This window comes from Chiloscyllium plagiosum, unplaced genomic scaffold (genome assembly GCF_037043375.1).
Source record: "Chiloscyllium plagiosum isolate Xiang-an unplaced genomic scaffold, Cpla_swu_hap1 HiC_scaffold_34, whole genome shotgun sequence".
Lineage (NCBI taxonomy): Eukaryota > Metazoa > Chordata > Chondrichthyes > Orectolobiformes > Hemiscylliidae > Chiloscyllium > Chiloscyllium plagiosum.
Window position 1 is genome coordinate 17,329,120 of NW_028270172.1, and position 22,376 is coordinate 17,351,495.

The following is a 22,376-nucleotide window of genomic DNA, read 5'->3' on the forward strand; positions in this document are numbered from 1 at the left end:
AGGCGGGACGGGAGGGAGGGTCAGTAGGGATCATCTTTCAGGTCATCACTGCTGGTCAAAGCAGGAACGATCATGCAGGTTAAAAGTTCACTCATGTTTAGGAAGAAATGCAACAGCATTTCCTCAGTGCAGTATTGAAGGAGTACTGGAGCTACTGGAGATGCCACCTATCCGGATGAGATTTTTAAGTTGAGGCTGCTGCTTGCCAAAGTAGGCAAAGATCTCACAGCAGTGTTTCAAAGGGAAAACAGATTTCACACCCTGGCCAACATTTACTTCCCCCATCAACACCAGAGTCTGTTAATTCATCTTGATAAATCATGGGATTTTGCTGAGCAGACCAAGTGCCAGGGTTTCATATGGAGCAGCGGCTCAGCTACAAACCCTCACCAGTCAAGTTGTTTGGGAAGTCCCTAGGATGTGAAAAGCAAACACCTGCCAAAGATATACTGATTTTCTGCTCAGTAGAAAGCCTTAAATAAGTTGTGCTCACATAAACTTGGAATCTGAATTCATTTGATTCTCAATTTGGTAAGTATAAACATTAGCAACAGCTGTTCCAACTTCACTCCATTCTGTATGCACAAAGCATCTTCCCAATTGTGTGGAGTGCAAAAGCAACAAAAGATCAACTATTAGCAAATTCACAGGCAGTCAACTTTCCAGCTAAACATCTGCATGGTGGTGAAACTGCAGATCTTCCACTTTAGGTATGTGAAATAAAAGGATCTCATAACAGTAAATCAAAGATGTTATTTTCTCTTAAGAAAACCAGAAACAAGGAGTCATTCTCAAACATTACAGCTAATTCTGGGCAGATTACTCCTGGTTGTCTGTTAAAATTAGAATAATTTATTTCCGAAAAAATGATGTGCAATCCCTAGAAAATAGTGATGGGATTTGAAACCTGGCCTGACTGGACAAATAGTAAGCATGCTGATATTTCTGCCAGGATATGCCTCGTTTTAGTGCAGTTGAGTTGGTTACATTTGAGGGACCACTGCTTTTGGGAAGTAGCATTGAGACATTGATTGTGTTATTAATGCTGTCAGCATACAATGTATGCAATATTCGGTCCCTCCAACCTTTGATAAATGGACAAATCAGAATATGTAATCACGACAAACAGGGCAGGTTGAAGTGACTGAAGGGCTGACAGCTGTAGAGTGGGAATGCCACTCAGTTTAAGGATCTGGGCAGCTACAGCTCCGTGTTCTTAATAATATGTAAGAATGTGAAGGGGCTTTTGGGCCACAGTGGCACTGTCGCTGCCTCTAAGCAAGGAGGCTCCAGAGGTGTATAAGAACATTTCTAAACAGATTGATTAGTTGAACAAGGCTCCTGATGGTGTTTTGCTCAATTGATGTTGGACAGAGTTGGCTTGCATTTTGCAACTACACATTCTCAGAAAAACGTACAGGTTATGTGGGCCTGGGTAGTAAAATTTTATATTTCAGCATATATGTTGATCAAACTAGTAACTTTTGTATTTGGAGTTTGCAAATATTTGTCAACTGTGTAGAGTCCCAATTTTGTACTTATTTGGGGTAAAATCCAGCAAGCACATGCCCAAGTTAGCTCGCGGAGCTGGAAGGTTTGTTTTCAGACGTTTCATCACCATGACTAGGTAACATCATCAGTGAACCTCTAGTGAAACAGTGGTGGACCCAAAGTACGTGGATGACACTACTGTCATCACAAAACGGAACAAATTAGAAAAAACATACAACACCAACAATAGACTGACAGGCATAAAATTCACAAAAGAGGAGAATGACAGACTCCCATTCCTAGACGTGACAGTTGAACATACAGCTAAAGGAGAGCTTCAAACCAGTGTCAACAGAAAAACAAACACTGACCAAATACTAAACTTCAGAAGCAATCATCCTGACACCCACAAATGGAGCAGCATCAAGACACTACTTCAACGAGCAACACCCAAGAACTACAAACAGCTGAAGAAAAATCTACGCAATGTTTTCAAGAAAAACGGGTACCCAATAAACACAATCCACCGATTCCTCAGAAACAAACCCAAACAACCAAAAACTATAACTACATTACTTTACATCAAAGACAAATCAGAAATGACTTCCAGACTACTCAGACCCCTTGGAATCATGGTAGCTCACAAACCTACCAACACACTTAAACAGCGACTAGTGAACTTAAAGGATCCATTAGATACTACCAGCAAAACTAACATCATTAACAAAATGCCATGCAAGAACTATAAAAAATACTATATTGGACAAACTAGTAGGAAACTTGCCACCAGGATACATGAACACCAACTGGCCACCAAAAGACACAACTCACTATCACTAGTTTCCATACATACAAAGGAGGACACTACTTTGACTGGGACAACACACACATCCTAGGACACGCAAAACAAAGACATGCATGAGAGTTCTTAGAGGCATAGCATTCTAACGAGAACTCCATCAATAAACACATCAACTTAGAGCCCATCTCCCTTCCCTTGAAAAAAAAGAGATGACATCACCAACCTTAAGAAACCAAGAGCTATAAATTGAGAGGTGGGACATACCACTGGAGACTCTCACTGATGTTACCTTGTCATGGTGACAAAATATCTGAAAACAAACCGTCCAGCTCAGCGAGCCAACTTACATACTTATCAACCTGAGCTATAAATCTTCTCAAAAATTGCTACGCATAAGTGCGAGCACGTGTGAATACATCTCAAACAGTTCAAGGCTGCAAAACAAGATGCAAGAATTGACTGTAATAAGTTGATGATCAAGGTGATGTGGCACTCTAGCATAGTGGGAGCTCCCAGGAGAACACGACTGAGGCGGATTCAGAATCTTGGACTGGATGAGGATCAGATCAGTCCGGTGATACCCTACTTTATGCACCGCAATTTGAAAATCCTTGGATAGACAATTAGTCTCAATTTCAAGAATTTTTCTTACTGGGCTTCCTGACTGAAACAACTCCCTGCACTGGCTACCACCAATATCATGAATGTAATTTGTATATTCAGACGGCAAACATGCATCATGGAACTCAATGTAATTTCCAGCTCTGGTACTGGAATCCTACAGGAACAAACAATGGGACAGCTGAATTACAAGTGATAGTGAGCTGCTGATTGGAAGTTGGGACATGTTCAGCAGCGTGGGCTCTATTTTTCACGTTTACAAATACACAACAGCCTTGACCATAACCACCCAACCAGAAGGGCAAGGACACTGACTGCCTGAATTTCTGATATGCCCAACCATTCAGAAATCAGAGACCAAACAATCACAAAGCAACCACAATTGTTTTTCCATTCCCATCTCTGTGCAAAGGAATCAACTCAAACAGATTTCCTACAAGAAATTGTATGCATGATCATTTATGAAATGTACCATGTTCAATTATTTTGTAAAAGTTCACACTTTGTTTAAAAATTTAACTTTCGAATCCAACAAGTACATTTGATTAAACAGTCTGTGAATAGGAAAAGACTCCTTTACAAATATAAAACAGGATAAAAGCTTTAAACAAAATATTCCCCATCTCAAACCCACAAAACAGATGCACTTAAATTGGACAATTTTCATTCGCCAGATAGCGGAGCTATAACCACAGTAATCTCACCTCAGCTTTATATCTGGATCACTCTCCTGAATTCATCCACAGTTGATGAGTGAAGTCACGAGTTGGGCTAGGCTCCTGTTTGCATTTTGCTCACCAGATATTGGACTGAGAGGTTGTCTTGCATTCTGCAACTCTACATCTTCTCAGAAAGTGGTCCACGTACATGAGCCTGAATGGTGACTTTCTTTATTTCAGTATACAGGCTTGTTTTTGGGGTTAAACTCAGTAAGTACATGTCTGGCAATAAATCCTGAGACTAAAATGAAGGTAACACACAATGAAAATAATTGTAAGCTCTTTGAGTATACTTCAAGTTTCAAAGATAACTATCTAGCTTACTCGTGTTTTTACAAAGTGCACTTAAGAAATAATTGGCTCATGTGATTGCAAGATCAATGTACCTATAACAGTTGCCTCCTCCTTTCTGCAATTATAGTTACTTTAGTCATGTCAAACAGTTACATGAAGAGTGAAGTGTTTCTAGCAGAGAACTACACAATTCAAGTAGTTTTACATAGGAATCAAGAGAGCAGGCTTCTTACAAGCACTTGTGTGCAAGTTCATAAAGTCTACATAGTTAACTACTTTTCCAATTATGAACTTGTACAACAGCCGGCCATAAACGAGCTTCACCGAAACTATCCTGCTCTGACTGCTCCAGAAAAGCTGATAGCTCCAGTGGATCTGCTTTTAACGAAAGATTTAGCCAGTTTCACTAGCCAACTTAAAGCAGAATTTTAAAACTTAGGGCGCATGGTGACTCAGTGGTTAAGCACTGCTGCCTCACAGCACCAGGGTCCCAGGTTCAATTCCCGCCTCAGGCAACTGTCTGTATGGCGTTTGCATATTCTCCCCGTGTCTGTGTGGGTTTCCCCCAGGTGCTCCGGTTTCCTCCCACAGTCCAAAGATGTGCAGGTCAGGTGAATTGGCCATGCTAAATTGCCCATAGTGTTAGATGCATTAGTCAGAGGGAAATGGACCTGGGTGGGTTACTCTTCGGAGGGTCGGTGTGGACTGGTTTCCACGCTGTAAATAATCTAATCTAAAAACCACCTTGAGGTTTTCTTCAATATTTCACGAGAGGTAACTCAGTTCATCAGAACTTAAACACCAAAATGGAATTTTCAATAGAGATCTGAATTAGAATGGAACATTATTTGCACTTGTTAACAATTTCAAACCAGGAATATAAAAAAAAGTAAATGGGTTAGCTGCTCATTAAACTTTAACTACAGCACTACATTTAACACTATTTTAAAGTCTCTCAGAACCAGCTCAAAAGGACAGTGGTGTGAAACACACCTATCAACCCTTATGTGCTTCAAAATCTAATTACATCATTAACTTTTTCTAGGAGAAAGTGAGGACTGCAGATGCTGGCGATCAGAGCTGAAAAATGTGTTGCTAGAAAAGCGCAGCAGGTCAGGCAGCATCCAAGGAGCAGGAGAATCGACGTTTCTAGCATAAGCCCTTCTTCAGGAATTAATTTTTTCTACTCTTGGTTTGACTTTAATATTCAGGACCTGAAAAGGAGTCAGACCAGACTCAAAACTCTCTCCACAGCTGCTGCCAGATGAGTTTCTCTAGCACTGCTTGTTTCAGATTTCCAGTATCTGCAATATTTGGCTTTTATAATTTCTACGTCTGTTGAACACTTCTCTTCATTTTTAAAACAGGATGAAGTCTTAACTTCTGTCCCTCAGAACTCAATTCTCTTTAAACTCCTCCTTTTCACTACTTTCTTAACTGCACCGTGTGAATATCCTCTTTGAATCAGTGAGCAATATATACACGGTACAATTCCCCAACACGGTCAAAACTGTGTTCTCAAAAGAATCAATATTATGCAGCCCATTAGATTACAGCTCCATTCAAGCAGCTATGGTGGTATAAGTGGTTTCAGCCTGTTGTTTAGTCAGAGATGTACAGCCTTCAGTCCAACTTATCCATGCTAACCAGTTGATTTGCTACAAGTTTGGACTGACTGTGTATTTCCATTCTTGTTATGCTTTTTACATCACCAGTAATTTTGATTTAGTTGCGCCAATGCATTCTTTGTTCCACTCAAGCACAAGTGTTCATTGGGAAACAGCAGCTTTTTATGACAGTGTATTGATGCAACCATGACTCAACTTGGTTAAGGCAGAGTTAAATGCTGCTTGTCGATGCTTTGGTAGGAGCAGCTGTTATGGTAGCCATGCTCGTCTCATGCCGCCCTCAGGTCCACTGTAGTTTGGCTGCAACTCTGTGCTTTAAGGCATTCAACTCGGTCAACTCTGCTTTCCACTGCCGTCCATTTAACCTTTAGAAACTGCTTTCAAAATAGTCTTTGTTTCTTACAACAGGACTCAATGGCCTCTTTCTGCACTGTGGGGATTCTACAAACATACTGCAAACGCACTGCCCAGTGGGAGGAAAGATGCTAATGAAAGTTAGAGGGCCATCTATGGGACCGTAATGAAACTTTTAGAATTATAGGCACTTGTTTCGGAGACTACCCTCTCCAAAGTACACGTGATACAACAAAACATTAAAACTTTGGGACCCCAAGTGTTTTTCACCTGATATGATTCACAAGCGCCAAAAAAAACTTTGGATATAAAATCACAAATTAATCTTCTCTGCTCTACAAAAGGAATTGACAAAATTAAAAGATCTTTTTGCAATACTAATTCTCCCACTCAATGGCTTAACAGAAAGCAATACTGTAGAGTTCACTTGTTCAGCTTATAGCAAAAATTCTACTTTAAGCTGATGTATTTTTCAAGTCAGGTTAATGTGTACTCATCATAACATAATGCAATTTGAACCAATGTGTTTGCTATCTCAATGACTGTTGCCCAAAACAATGCCTGCAGCAATTTGAATCATTACCTCCTAAACAGACTGCAGGCAGTTGTTAAGCCAACTGTTAAGACAAAAAAATGCAAATGTTGCAGCTTTATTGATTTATTTCAATTTTGTTTTCTCCAGTACAGCCATAATACATGCCCAGGATTCAAACACGTTCAGACAATAGCTGCTGTTCTATTTGTAAAGCACAAAATAGTGTGCATCGTAAAACAACCCAATGATGCCTACTTTGAGTAAAGTGTTGCTGTTAGTTCTTGAACAGAGAATTAAGGTTATTGCAAGCCAAAAAGAAGAAAATTTGATAATGCAACTAGTCAGGGCCTAAGATGCACTTATTTATGCCCAATTTTAAAAGTGATCTTAAAACCAGAACCTTAAGAAAATACTGTACCAAAAAGTCTTCATAAATAGTTGTACAGCTGTTTTTTTAAACTGCAACCTAAAACTTTATTTTCCCCAGGCCCAAGTTAAGGTTTCATAATAGTTAATTACATAAATACACAAAAATTGGATGAATTAAATTCAACCTCCAGAGGTTCACTGACAAGTGTCATCATTAATGTCACATGTAACAAGCACTAGACTGATTGTTCAGGTGAGATTATGCAAATAATTCAAACAGGAACACTGTTGCAAAGCCCTCTTTTAAATTCCACATTTCGAGGGATGGTGTTTAACTGCTGGTGACCATTTTGGTTTTCTACAGTTCTTAGCAGGTTGAGGATCAGAGGATTGTGTGGTTTATTGATTATGCTGCTTATAAAAGTCAACAGAAAGCTATGAAGTATGAAGTGCGGCCTAGATTCAAAACATACTATGGTCCTGCTAGCATCAGGGAGCTTTGGAAGAGGATGCTAGAGTGGTGAAGCAGATTACAGCTCACTGCCATCATAATGCACACACGGAGAATGATCTTATGCAGGAAAGCGATGCAGTCCAAGCCTTTGCATGCAGCCTCTTAGCCCCAGCCTGAAAAAGCAGATGTTTTAATGGATGCCGCACTGGATTTTATTTAAGGTAAGGGCACTTAGAAGTTGCGCAGTCTCAAGTTCAATTTGTAGACTGATAGACAATTTCTATTTCTGCTCCCAGGAATTTAAGTTTAAAATTCTGAAATGTTCAACTACAGTGTTGTAATACTCCTTTTAAAGAAAAATGGTAGCAGACTTGAGGTGGCAAAGGAGGTACAGTCAAAAATGGTGTCCACAGCTCTTTCTGTCAAAACTGAGGTAGTCACCTTACAGAGGCTCAACATTCAAATAGGAAGCAGGACGATAAACAAATGGACCACTTAATGGCTGCATTTTTAATCTTTATCCAAAAATGTCGCTCCAAGAGTGACTGACACTTCATTCAAACCCTTATATCAACTCCAGTCCATAGTAGATGACAGCAGTTATTGTGCTTCAAGCTTAAAATTCCCATGATGTCTTGCAGATGCCTCATTGTCCAAAGAAGTCTATACCAGGTCAATTAAACTTTTCCTCTGGCATTGTGGGGTGAAGACAGATGGGATCCATGTAGATTAGTTACCTGGGATGGAATACAGAGCACCAGTCTGTAAAAAATGCACCAATATTTACTGCTCCCCAAGAACAGCAAACTGGTTGCCAAGTTCTAGCTGAACGGACTGACTTTTAGAACCATCCTCCCTGGCTCTGTTTTTGTATTTCACCATCTCAAAGGTCTTTTCCATTTCTTTATCTCTGGGAAAAAACAATTTTTAATGATCAGCTCAAAAAATGCTCAAACACAACTAGAAAATGTGATTAAATGTTACCTACCACTGGCACAGTCTTCCTCATTCTTTGAATGTAGTTTAACCTCCACATACAAAAAGGCTGCGAGTTCCTTTTAAAAATTTATCAGGTCACTGACCAGGTAATATGGTGCTCCTACACCCAAATAAAGAAAAGGTCTGTGTTCTGTCAAAGTCATTAGGTTTATTGGGAAGCAACAGCAAAGAAAGTAAATGCACAAAAAGGAAGTTGCAAATTCTCTGGGAGCAGGAAATCGCAGGTTTGTATATGGAGGCTGAACTATATTCAGGGAGCAAAACCTTACCCTGTAGCAGGTATCTAGTGTTTCTCCTTTCATTCAACCTCCACAAACAAATTAGCTTTTCTGTTTTAATGACATTGACAGAAGCTGCAAGTCCTATAGCTCTACAAGTCAGATTGAAGGCTTGAAATTCCTAATTATTCCATGCAGTAAAGATAGCATTCATAATGGCAGGAGCTCAATCAGAATTACACACCATAATGTATTCTGCTGACTGACCACATCTCACTCCAGTGGTTGCATAATATTTTGCTTCCAAACAATTGCATGGACTAGATGACCCATCAGCTCTCCACAACCAGCAGATAAATCCAAACATCACAATGGAGACAAATGTAAATCCACATCAGACAATCTTCAGATCTTGTCACTAAATAATTTAAAATAGAAGCATCAGACAGACTCTAACCTTGCACTGAATCATGACAAATCTTGCAAGATCTAAACACTCATTACGCAAGATCACAATGATATTTCACAATTCTAGAAAGTATCAGATTCCAGCCACGTCTATTTAACAGATGATCCACATTAATGTGAGCTGAGAGCAAATACAGAACATAAGATTTACGACCTCAAGATGATCTGATTTTTCCTAACTTTGTATAATGCTAATAAAATGAAGCAACTGATGGCAGTAAGCTGGCTATGTTGTCAAATAGAGGATCGCAGGAACATTGAAAACCATTTGGTTTGAAGGCTCTCAACCGGCAGAGTCAAGAACAAACAGCACAATACCACCAGCTCCCAGAACCATATCTTTTTTGGCTATTCAAAAGAAAGTCAATGTGACAACAATCACTCGGATCCCATGAACAGTCTGCAGTAAGGTGACAAACAAGTTGATCACTCATAACAGACTTCTCTCCTTGGAACGCAATCTTTATTTGGAGCAGGAAGAAAGTTCACTGGAGCCTTTTGGAAAGTTCTGAAACGTTGTGAGCAGCATCTTTAATCAACTGCACTGTCATAACCCCAAAATAAAAATTAACTGGGGTTTCAAGTGAAAACTCCACCTGCATGAGTCAGCTTTTAATACTCTGTGTTATGTACACCCACATGACAATGCAGAAAATCCAGTGTGCACAAACACCGAGGCTTTGCTTAAAAAATGAAGTAGCCAATTATCAGACATGTTCTTACACACATGAAATTCAAGTTGGTTCACACATTGACTGGAGTTCTAGTAGGCCACCCACTGATCAGAGAACCAGCAGGGAACACAATCCCATGTGGCAAGCACATGGATCATGCACATCAACTTAAATGGCTGCTGTATCTTCCCAGGCAGTGGAAATCCTTTTCACAGAGCTGCTGGCTTTCCAGAAGCTGACACATTTCTCATGCCATCAGCACCAGTGGAAATAGCAACTGCTGGTGGCACTATACATCCCCAAGGGGGCAGCTTCATGACAAGACATTAGCCACTAGTTAGCAGGGGCAGGATGGGGGCTTGCAGGGAGTACTGGAGAATTGGGATAATTTACTTGCTGCAGGTGAAACTTCAGCTAACCTTTGACTTTTTCAGAAGCATCACTGCCCCCTGCAGTGCAAGGGTGGGGAGGGTCATGGCTTTTTCAGTAGCCATAACTGCGTCAGTGTCAGGTTTCTCAAATTGATGGTGGACTCAGGATAATGGGATATCAGTTAGCTCATTAATGAGCCCAAAGGATGGCCCAGCACGAGCAGCCAGGAATCCCAAGACATTCACTGCTGACACTAACATGGAGTTCTCCCATGACGGAGTTTCCCTAACTACCCTGTTTCACATGTGAAGGGCTGCTTTAAATCATGCTCCTGGCTTTTGCAATGGAGTCCTCACACCTTCAATGTTGCAAATTTAACTCCAAATAGCCTGAAGGATGATGAGATACCTAGTACTTGCAGACTTGGCTCATCCTCATTTCAAGATTATTAAACATTTTAGGCTAGATCCTGATAGATCACTGGTAGATAACAGTGCATATGAAACCACAGCAAAAATAGGTGCAATGGACACAGTTTTGCATAATGTTATCTGAGGACCCACACAGCACTCAGTCCTATGCCACAGAGTCATGGATTCAGCTGCAAACTGAAGGGGGCCTTGCCTCCCGTTTACATAGCTCCAGACTTGCCTGGAAGCAATACATTGCAGATCCTGCCCTGGGTCCAAGAGGAGATTTCTCAGCCTCATCGACAGGGATTACAGCTCCATATTATCAAGCATAGGAACTTACATTGACATATTTGAATGAATAGAATTTAACAAAGTGTCTAAAATATTAGACATTTTAATCAAGTTACAAAGGAGGACCATGATCATTTACCTCCTGCAGGTGAAGTTTCAGTTAGCCTCTGACCCTTTCAAAAGCATACACAAGTCCTCCAGGTGCTTCATTTCTTTAGAGTCAGAGTTCTGGATTACATCCAAAATGATTTAGATATAGGATTAAATCCTATATGATCCTGGCAGAGGCAATGAGTAAGTGCACCGTTCAGCCAATCATGCTCAAAACTGCTTTAAAAATGCGACTGTTTCTGCAAGCCCTCTCACTCAAGCTGCAACCAGACATCTTTTATATAAAAAAGCCCAGCAAGATAACATGATGATTTGTGGGAGTGTCGGTCAGGTCTATCCACTGCAGACTATTTCCAACAGCATTTGGCATTTTACCTCCTACATGCCCAACCTTTGAATCTAGGGTACAGCAGCTATACAGTTAATATGCTCTAGATAAAATTAAATGAATTTATAACAAGTAGTACAACAATCTAATTATGGCAGCCAATTTGTATGTGGAGATTGAACAAAAATGATGTATAAATGAAGGCAAGACAGATCAACTCAAAAATATAAATATTTCGATAAACTGCAAATATCTGACATATACAATGATTTTAATTGGATTTACTGCACAAGAAAATATGTGGTTCTTCATTTTCACTTCTTCCTTCTCCCCATCTCAATGATTCATAGCAACCTATTTGGCCAATGGATGCAGCCCTCTAGTAGTTATCCAGAAGTGGAATTGTTCCCTAGTGGCAGAAAGCTCTTTTACTGCACAGACTTCAACATTTTGCTCAATCTGTAGACTTTCTAATGTACTGGACAGCATTCAAGAGCATATTCCCCACCTTTCCCCTGCCCGTATCCCAACTGTTCTAGGGTACAGAGGTAACTTCAACCTCCATCTCACTAGCAGTCCCAACACCACCTCTCTTCACAACAAATATCTCATGGGTTGTTCTGTACCAGGTAGTGTATGCAATCACTGACGTGATTAAGTGCTAAAGAACAAACTGAAATCAAAATTAAGTTTGCTCAAATATATAGGAACATTGCTGAAATCTACAAAAAATGTAGCCTTACTAGTGTGAAAAATTCAAAAATAATTGAAGTCATACAAATGTTTCACAGATGATTGGTGCAATGGAAATAGCTGAGAAAAAGCACAGCAGACACCGTTTTAATGCACTTGAAGTTCATAGTACGAATTCCTGCAAGGTTCACAAATGGCCGAATGGAGAGTCCATGAACCAGAGGTTAAAGAATCTGAAAATGAAGAACCTTAATAAACTGAAAATGTTGTGTTTTTCATAGAAAGGCAATCGAACTTCTCTTCCACCAGAATTTTCAAGTGTCCAAGAAAATCAAATAAGCAGCAAATCGGTAAAGTGAATGCATCCAAGGCTTACTTTCTCGTTTCTATATGCTTTGCAGAAGCTTGTAGGGATGGAAACTGAGCATCATTGAAAATCTCTGGTGGTCCCTGTGATTGTGTTCTTCGCACATTACCCGATCTGGCTGCAGGAGGTCGATACACACCAGATGGCTTTGATTCTGGGACTTCTGCAACTGGAGTCACACTTATGTTAGACAGATTGCAGATTAACATTCTACAACAGTTCTAGACAAACAAAATAATGATCTAACGTGCATCCATGCAGGGTTCGAAAATGGTTAAACTGAGAGGTTTAATCATGGTGGCTTACTTAGAAAGGGTCAGATATTATATCCAGAAGTGAAAATGATCGGGTCTGAAATAACCAGTTCACTGATCAGACTGGAATACTGCATGCCATGAAATTATTTTTCTTTCCTGTTCAATAATGATCAACACAGCTATAACAGGGAGAAAACAAGGGGCAAAGGGAGAGGATATCTGTAACAGCATAGGCAGACTGATTACATTCCCCTCAAGAGTACTTCAATAGCAATTTTACATCCTTCCTTCCCATGCCCAGAAACTTTCCTTAATGCTCAAAAGCTTGGAAGTTTCAGATTCAATTCTTTAAACTAACGGGAACAGTATTTATGCTTTGAGCAAATTCTGCTGTTCTGGAAGCTGCACCCATACATGGTCACAGGTTTAATGAGCCCAACAGTGGCTGCACACTAACCTTTGAACTAATCATGTCTGGATCAGCATAATCACAAACAGCTTCACTGAACAGTTCACAATGCTTTGGCAATTATTCACTGTCTGATAGCAGCAAAGAGCACAACAGTCTTTCAAACCTAAAACACCAACTACTGGAAAGTTGCCAGGAACACTCAGTTGGCTTGCACATGTTGATTTTCCCACCAAAGTGATGTCTGCATGCTGCTTTGCTCCCAGGCCTGTTTAATACTGCAACCATACCCATTCCATGTTGTAACTTTAGATTTAAGTGTATAAGTGATGGGAAGTTCCTACACAACTTTGTTAACTCAACAGATAATTAGAATCTTAATCCCAGTGTCATGGTTTTGAGCCCACACTGGGTAATTTAAGTATTTTATTAAAAGTACCTTTTTAAAAAAATGTCTATTTTTACCAGTGATGAAGCAGAGTTAATAGCATATAGTTTTGATTTCGAAGTCTGGCTCTCTCATGCTTACTAGTTTTCTCCTCAGCAACTATTTATTTTTGTCATCTCCAGAACCTCACTGCTAAAATGGGTATTTTCCCCACCACTTGCAACTTCTTTAGGAGAATGTTACATTGTTGCCTCAAGTAATACAAGTGAGTGTTATTTTTAATATATTCTCTGTGGTCAAAGCAATCTTGACACTTACCCACAACAGCAGGTGCTGGAATTTGTGTCATCTTGTTCCAGGGCCCGGCTAGCTCATCTCCATCTCTATACAAGACATTCTCACCATCCTCACCTTGATCATCTTTCTTCTCATCATCTTCTTCCTCTCTTTCATCACTGTCAAGTTAGTCACAGCAAGAGTTACATTAATTCAATATTCTGTTCAGAAAGCTCAAGCAGCTCTACACTCACTTCACATGGATAGAAGCAGGAATCAAACTGACAAGAATGCTTTAATGCTACAATAGTTCTCTCAGGTCAAGTGATTTAGTGCAAACTTACACCATGCTATTGTCCAAGACAGGGAGAGTTTAGTTTAGGTAAATGTGAGGTACTGCATTTTGAAAAGGTAAACCAAGGCAGGACCCATGCACTTAATGGTAAGGTCCTGGGAAGTGTTGCTGAACAAAGACCTTGGGGCCCAGATCCAGAGTATTTTGAAAGTAGAACCACAGATAGATAGGACAGTGAAGGCAGCATTTGGTATGCTTGCCTTTACTGGTCAGTGCATTGAGTATTGGAGTTGGGAGGTCATGTTGCGGCTGTACAAAATATCGGTGAGGGCAATTTTGGAATACTGTATGCAATTCTGGTCTCCCTGCTATAGGAAGGACGTTGTGAAACTTGAACAGGCTCAGAAAAGATTTACAAGGATGTTATCAGGGATGGAGAGCTTGAGCTATAGGGAGAGGTTCAACAGACTAGGGCTATTTTCCGTGGAGCGGGCGCTGAGGGATGACCTTATAGAGGTTTATAAAAGCATACAAGTATGGATAGGGTAAACAGACAAGGTCTTTTCCATGATGGTTGGGGGGGGGAAAGGAGAAAGAGTCCAAAAGTAGAAGGCATAGGTTTGTTTCGGGTGAGGGGAGAAAGATATAAAAGGCATCTATGGGCCTAGTGCTGGCAAATAGGTCTAGGATATCTGATTGGCATGGACGAGTTGGACCAAAGGGTGCTTCTATGCTGTATATCTCTGACTCTATGACTAAGTGGCTTGACTTGTCATCAAAACAAACCTTTTTGAGCATGTGAACAAGAACAGAGTTAATGACAACTGATAATCCCAAGATTTAGCAGAGCAAAAAACTTTAAACTCTCTTCTCACCCCTTCACAATTCTTCTGTTCCACTAAATTCAAAAACAGATTGAAAATCAGCCAACCTACCAAGCCTGCTTAGTAGTACATGGAGGCAAATTAGGATTAGTCAGGTTTCTCATCCTTTGTGCAAAAAATGAACTCTACCAGCAGGGGGAGCAGTATTCAGCATTGTATTGCACGGTTCAATCCTATCCTTGCTTCCAAAAATCACATCCAAGATAAGCAAAAAGCACAGGACTAACACAAGCCTGCACGTTTCTTATTGCTGCACTAAGGCAGATGACATGAGTAGAAAGTGCAGCTCACAATTTCCAGAACTGGCCACTGTGGCAAAGCCCAAACTGGAACTGTCCTGCAGTATCAAACTGTTAATGCGTGGTACCTGCACCCAAAAACACCACCATCACATTCAAACCAAGACACGGCAGCTCAAAATTGACAGCATCTGCAAGTCTCGGACTCAGCATTTCACACTTGGGTGAATAAGAGCTAGGGGAGTTCTGGTACCAGGTTGCCAGTGGCAATGGATGAAGAACAAAATGTTATGATTTTATAATGCAAACTCCAGTCACTGGTGGCCATGTACACCAAGAAAGAAGAATAACCACAAACCCAATCTGTTCAGCTGTTTCTAAAGTCAACAAAGTCCGCAACATTCCAGGACCAAAACAATCCAGTCTCGTGTCAGCTCTATAAAACAGACCTCAGAGTTTGAGGTCTTAGCCAAAGCTCAATCTTTAACCAGCACCAAGGTAATACTTGAGGACAACGTGCAGCAATCCTAAACATTAGTATTGTCAAGTCACATTCGTAATTTGTTTTTTTGAAGATCTTAGCTTTCCATAAGAAACAGAGGGACATTCAGCCCTTTGGAGTCCATTCCAACAATTTAAGAATACTGATGGTTACCTCAACTCCACGTTATACATTCGATTACTTACAGTGTGGATACAAGCCCTTCGGCCCAACAAGTCCACACCGACCCTCCGAAGAGCAAGCCACCCAGAACCATTGCCCTACATTTACTCCTTCACCAAACACTACAGGCAATTTAGCCAATTCACCTGACCTGCACATTTTTTTGGACTGTGGGAGGAAACCCATGCAGACACGGAGAATGTGCAAACTCCACACAGACAGTTGCCTGAGGTGGGAATTGAACCCGGGTCCCTGGCGCTGTGAGGCAGCAGTGCTAACCACTGTGCCGCCCATATTATGCTGATGCTGGGGAATTCTTACAAACAATAACCTGGGACAAAATTAAGTGGGTTCAGGGAAACATGGGCAATACATCTAAAACAGTACAGACTAAACTGAGGCAGTTGCATTTGGCTAAGGTGATGTAATTGTAGAAGCTGATGACTAATGCAATTGATATGGCATACATTGATGTTCAAAGGGCATTAGAAAGAGCACCCCACAATTACTTTTGAAAGCAAATTAAATACAGGGCTATGAGAAAAGGGAATGGGATTAATTGCATAGATCCAGGTGTGATTTGTAGGTCTTTTTCTGTGTTGACTTATTGATTCAGTTGCAATGTACAACTTAGACAACTTTTCAAGAATCAAAATTCTTCATTATTATTAAGTAATTAAGAAAAAATGGAATCAGATTAATGGTTATACTTTATGCAGTTATAGTTAAATATTAGCAAAATGGTCTCAATTGACAACCTAATTTTAATGTGCTCACCTGATTTGTAAGGCATGGATCCTCAAGCCACTATAATCAACTTCTTTTTGCTCAAACTCCTTCCATTCTTCATCCTCCTAAAAGTACACAGCAAGGTTAGTTAATAAGTGTATGCAACTGAATACACCAAGCTAGCTTTATAAGCACAGACAATTTTCTATAAAACACCTGAAATGAATCCAGCCCAGATACACAGTAAAACACAAATCCAAAAACCATCAGTGTTTTCTGCATTCCTCCAAAGTCTGCGGCTGTCATCCCTACTGGTGGAATTCAATTAGGAATCATTTTAATTTTTTTTTTGACACAGTCTTGAATAAACTTTCATTGGCACAGTTACATGTAAAAAGCCTCTCTGGTCTGAGAAAGTGAATTGTGTATCTATGGAGTGTGAATGATCTCTTCCATGTTAAAGTTTCCATGTATTTTTATAATAATTTGGTTTATGTTGCCATGGAGTTTCTCTCAACTCCATGTACTTTGTGATATTACAAAAAAAAGAGATAAGATGTTAGTTACTTCCTAACTTGAATTCTTCATTGTGATTGGCAGCTTTGTGATAACCACTGCGGCCAGATATCAGTGATGCCTACAGATGGTCTGAAATTAATTCCAATCAGAAAAACTGAAATTCAGGCCAGGGATGCTGTTAGATCTCTGCGGACAGCTCTCTTTGAAATCAGCAACCTATACATTCACTTTGCTACTTATTGTAAAATCTAGACCAATGCTATACCAAATAATTTGATTAAAATAGCTGACAAAACAAAAGTAATTTGAATGACCAAGCATAAGCTCTCCGGTTTTTACTTTTGCTTTAAAGTGAGGGAACAAAGTCATAAGTCCATCTACCAAAGCTCAATTTTCTCGAATCTAAATCCCAGTTAGCTAACTAATTTGCCTCCGCTGCTCAGTCAGAATAAGCTTAGCTCAAAGTCTAGATTCACGTCTACTGCTGGATCTATGCACTTACGGGTTCGTGGTTCTTTTTGCATGTTTATTCTCAAATCCAGGCCATTGGTAAAGAGCATATGACTCAAAGCACATATATACAATGAATAGTAAAATGCAGTAAACAATCAAGACAGTAAAAGATCCCAGGAGGACTTGGGAATTGGGCAGATAAATGCAGGGTCAAGTAAAACGTAGAGATGTGAGAAGCACTTTGGTTAAGAAATACAAAAGTAATAAGAATTAAATGGTACAACCTTAAACAGGAGAGAAATGCAAAAGTTAACAAAAATTTCTGAATGCCAGGACAAATTATTAAAATCCTATTCAATATTGGGCATACTTCATAAAAAGAGCAACCTAGATATGGAGCAAATGTAGAGATTCACCAGAATGATACCTGGGACTGGGGGCAGTTATGCAGTGGGCCTAGAAAACTAGGATTGTTAATTTCAGCATGGAGATGGTCATGGATTGATTGAATAGTTTTAACAATGATGGGGTTTTACCAGGGAGAGTAGAGTGTGGGGTGCTGGTAAAACACAACAGGTCAGGCAGCATCCGAGGACCAGGATACCACTTGACCTGCTGTGCTTTTCCAGCACCACACTCCCAACTCTGATCTCCAGCATCTGCAGTCCTCACTTTCTCCTAGCTGATTTTTACCAGGGAGAAACTATTTCACTTGCAAATAACCAAGAGAGGACAGATTTAAGGTAGTTGGCAAAGCAATAAAACTGAATTTTAATAAAGGTGCCAAGTTGATATAACATATGACATGATCTGGAATGCATATCCCAGAAAGAATCAGATATAAATATTTCAAAAATGAACGGAGAGCAATGGACCACGTGTGAAACCAATTGGATAACTATTCCAAACTATTCCAAATAGGATGGTACAGATTTGATGGCCAGAATGTCCTCCATAAATTCAGTATGATTCCGAGGACTTTAAGCAAACTCATATGGTATATGTTCTATCCAGAAAGATGGTAGGTGACTGGAACTAGATTTGAACTGCATATTTATATTTAGATTAACAGCTTACAAGTCTATGTCTCCTAATCCAACTCGTTTTATTGCATATTTATAGACTTAAATCAATGCCCAGCTAATATCCATGTGTATACAATTAAGACCACCTGCCATGACTGAAAAATCAAATCAAGTCAATTACCAATTCGTAAACAATAAAACAGAAAATGCTGGAAATACACAGCAAGTCAGGCAGCATCCATGGAGGAAAACTAAGGTACAATTTCAAGTTGAGTACCAGAATGTTTCTGGCATTGCTTGCTTTATTTCAGATTTCTAGCACCTGCAATAATTTTGCTGTTATAAATTCCAGAGTCAGGAGGCATGTTCACCATTGATTGCGAAAGGAGAGCAGAATGCATATGAGGCCAGAATTGAAAGCACATCGATTCATCCAAGGATTTACAGCTGGAGAGGTTTGTAGATCGGGAAGGGCCTGGTGATGAAAAACAAGGATCCAAACTTATTTGGAGATATTGGAGGACAAGAGGGTTTTGTCAGCAAACTCAAGGCAAAGTGCTGGGAGAGTTCTGCCTAATGAGTATCGACCGCAGATTGGTTAAAGGATAGGTACAAGGATAAATGGAGCATTTTAGTTGCGAGGCTGTGCCTCGTGAGCAAGTGCTAGGGTCCCAGCTATATACAATTTATAGTAATGACCGAGCCAAAGAGATAGTAATGCATCCAAATGTACTAACAATACAATGTTAGTGGGAATGCAAACTACAGGGAGGACAAAGAGACTGCAAAGTGAGGTATACAGGCTAAATTAGTTCATTATTACAATGACAGATGAAGAACTTGATAGAGTGCAAGTTATTCACTTTGGTCATAAGGGAAACAACATATTTTAAAAAGGTGTGAAACTTGTAAATGTTGATGTTCACCCAGGCAAGGTGCACAAAAGGTTAGTGCGCAAGTACTGCAAGTAATTTGGAAGGCAAGTGGCTCGTTGGCCTTTATTGCAAGTGGACTTGAGAACAAATTGCAATAATTGCATGGGGCTTTGGTGTCATACTTGTTAAGTGGGTAATTTTGGACCCTGTATTGAAGTACATACTTGCACTGGAGGCAGAGGGGCTCACTAGAATGAGGGGTTATGATAGGATCTATATTTTGGTGTTTTACACAATGAGAGGTGATCTCATTCAAACAGTAAAAATTAAGAACATGCTTGAAGATATACAAATGTTGTTTCACCTTAGGAATCTAGAATACAGGCACAGTCACAGGATAGGAAGCTGATCATTCATTGGCAAACTAAATGGCAGAGCAGGTTCAACAAACTACATGATCTTATGCCCTATTCATGTTCAACAGAGCATGTTTGCAGCGTCACCCATTGATGACCTCAAGAATCAACGCAAAACGCTGCTGCAGTGACAAGTATACATCTTAATAATCACTTGCAGATTTTACTCATTAGCTATGAGCTCCACAGAGCATTTGGATATAATGCAGGACACAACTAAGTGACAAACACTGTTGCTTTAAGTCACTCTTGGTAGAATACTATTTGTCATGTTCTTGTCACCAATCCCGATTGGAATTGAACATGCTCAGTTAAAGTGAAATATTGAAGCTGGAATGTTTACACATTTGCTCAATAGAAATGGTCAATACCTGACATATCGCCTGCCTTTGCTAACCCAGTTGTTTTTGATTCTGCCATAGAATGTGGCAGCCAAAGCCAAACACCCCAAATGCTGGTCTATGACAAGGGAAAGCAGTTTAAGGTGCTTTGTTTGTGCACACTACCCTAAGGGACACCCATCATAATACCAAGGCTGTGACAAGACCATTAAGTGCAAGCACCTTCCTGTCTGCTAAGACAAGACATAGGAACAGGAGGAGGCTATTAGTCAGAGTCAGGCTCCGCCAAGGAGACAATAGTTGATCAAATTCTGAACTCCTCTTCCTTGCCCTTTTCTCAAAACACTCAATATTGTTTTGATTAAATATCAGTCTGTCAGCCTTGGAATATACTTAATGACCTAGCCTCAAGAGCACTCTGAAGTGAAGAATTTTACACATTCACTATCCTGAGGTAGGATTAGATTACTTACAGTGTGGAAACAGGCCCTTCAGCCCAACACATTCACACCGACACTCCGAAGAGTAACCCACCCAGACCCATTCCCCTTGGACAGGGTCAGTGCTGACTGGGGTGCTTCCCCTCATGGGAGAGTCTAGGACTGGAATGCATAGTCTCAGAATAAAGGGGCATCAATTTATGACTGAGATAAAGAGGAATTTCTTCTTTAAAAGGGTTGAATGTCTTTGGAACTCCTTGCTATAGAGTGCTGCATGGGCGAATTATTGTATGTTTTTAAGGCTGAGACAGATTCTTGATCAGTAGGGGAATCAAAGGTTAAGGGGAACAGCAGGACGGTGGAGGTGACAAGTATCACATCAGCCATGATCCTATTGAACAATAGAACTGGCTCAAGGGGCCAAATAGCTGTTCCTGCTTATGGTCGGAAGACATTTGTATCTTAATCATGTGACCTCTTATTCTGAGACTATGCCCTCTGGTTTTAGAGTTAACAATCTTTTCGCATCCACTCTGTCAAGTCCCTATAAATCCTGATGTGTTAATAAAAGTCACCTTATTCTTCAATATTCCATGTACAGGTGCAATCTACTCAACCATTCATAATTCAGCTCCTGAATACCTGATATCAGCCTGGTGAACCTTTAAGTGTCACCAATATCCTTATGCCTTTCCTTGGATAAGGAGCTCATACTGGACAGTTTGCTATCTATGGTCTTACTAGTACCTTGATTAATTTTAGCAACATTTTCCTACTTTTATTCTCCATTCCCATTGAAATAAAAGCCAATATTCCATTTGCCATCCCAACTACTGAAATTGAATGCTATCTCTTTTATGATTCATGGATGAGGACTCCCAAATCCACGTGTTCCATAGCTTTCTGAATTCTTTCTCCATTTAAATAATTCAGCTCCTCCAATCTTCTGATCAAAGTACATAACCTCACATTTTTCATTATAAGTTTTTTTGCCCATTTGCTTAACTTGGCCATATCCCACGAGGAGTTGAACAGTTCATCCACTTTACCAACACCTTCCACCCCCAACCTCAAATTCACCTGGACAGTCTCAGACTCCTCCCTCCCCTTCCTAGACCTTTCCATTTCTATCTCGGGCGACCGAATCGACACAGACATTTACGATAAATGACTGACTCCCACAGCTACCTACACTACACCTCCTCCCACCCTGCCCCCTGTAAAAACGCTATCCCATATTCCCAATTCCTGTCTCCGCCGCATCTGTCCCCAGGAGGACCAGTTCCAATACCGTACAACCCAGATGGCCTCCTTCTTCAAAGGCCGCAATTTCCCCCCAGACGTGACCGACAATGCCCTCCACTGCATCTCCTCCACTTCCCGCTCCTCCGCCCTTGAGCCCCACCCTTCCAATCACCACCAGGACAGAACCCCACTGGTCCTCACCTACCACCCGACCAACCTCCATATACATCGTATCATCCGTCGTCATTTCCGCCACTCCAAACGGACCCCACCACCAGGGATATATTTCACTCCCCTCCCCTATCAGCGTTCCGAAAAGACCACTCCTTCCGTGACTCCCTCGTCAGATCCACACCCCCCACCAACCCAACCTCCACTCCCAGCACCTTCCCCTGCAACTGCAAGAAATGCAAAACTTGTGCCCACACCGTCCCCCTTACTTCCCTCCAAGGCCCCAAGGGATCCTTCCATATCCGCCACAAATTCACCTGCACCTCCACACACACCATTTACTGCATCCGCTGTGGTCTCCTCCATATTGGGGAGACAGGCCGCCTACTTGCGGAACGTTTCAGAACACCTCTGGGACACCCGGACCAACCAACCCAATCACCCCGTGGCTCAACACTTCAACTCTCCCTCCCACTCCACCATCACCAGACCATAGCAACATGACGGTTGGAGGAAGAGTGCCTCATCTTCCGCCTAGGAACCCTCCAA

General features: G+C 40.7%; 1 protein-coding gene across 3 annotated transcripts in view; it reads right to left on the reverse strand.

The window, feature by feature from the left end:
- Positions 1-22,376, reverse strand: part of cdv3 (carnitine deficiency-associated gene expressed in ventricle 3) — a 37,018-nt gene that overhangs the window by 9,069 nt on the left and 5,573 nt on the right. Inside the window, exons 2-5 of one of the 3 annotated variants that reach the window (XM_087978520.1) lie at positions 16,391-16,467; positions 13,574-13,710; positions 12,211-12,370; positions 6,552-8,004 (exon numbers count right to left, since the gene is read on the reverse strand). In XM_087978520.1, coding sequence (XP_087834646.1) covers positions 8,001-8,004; positions 12,211-12,370; positions 13,574-13,710; positions 16,391-16,467 — 378 coding nt within the window. In that variant the 3' untranslated portion in view covers positions 6,552-8,000. Of the gene's footprint in view, positions 1-6,551; positions 8,178-12,210; positions 12,371-13,573; positions 13,711-16,390; positions 16,468-22,376 lie in introns of those variants that run through there. The other 2 variants (XM_043719447.2, XM_043719448.2) reach the window with 2 other exon arrangements.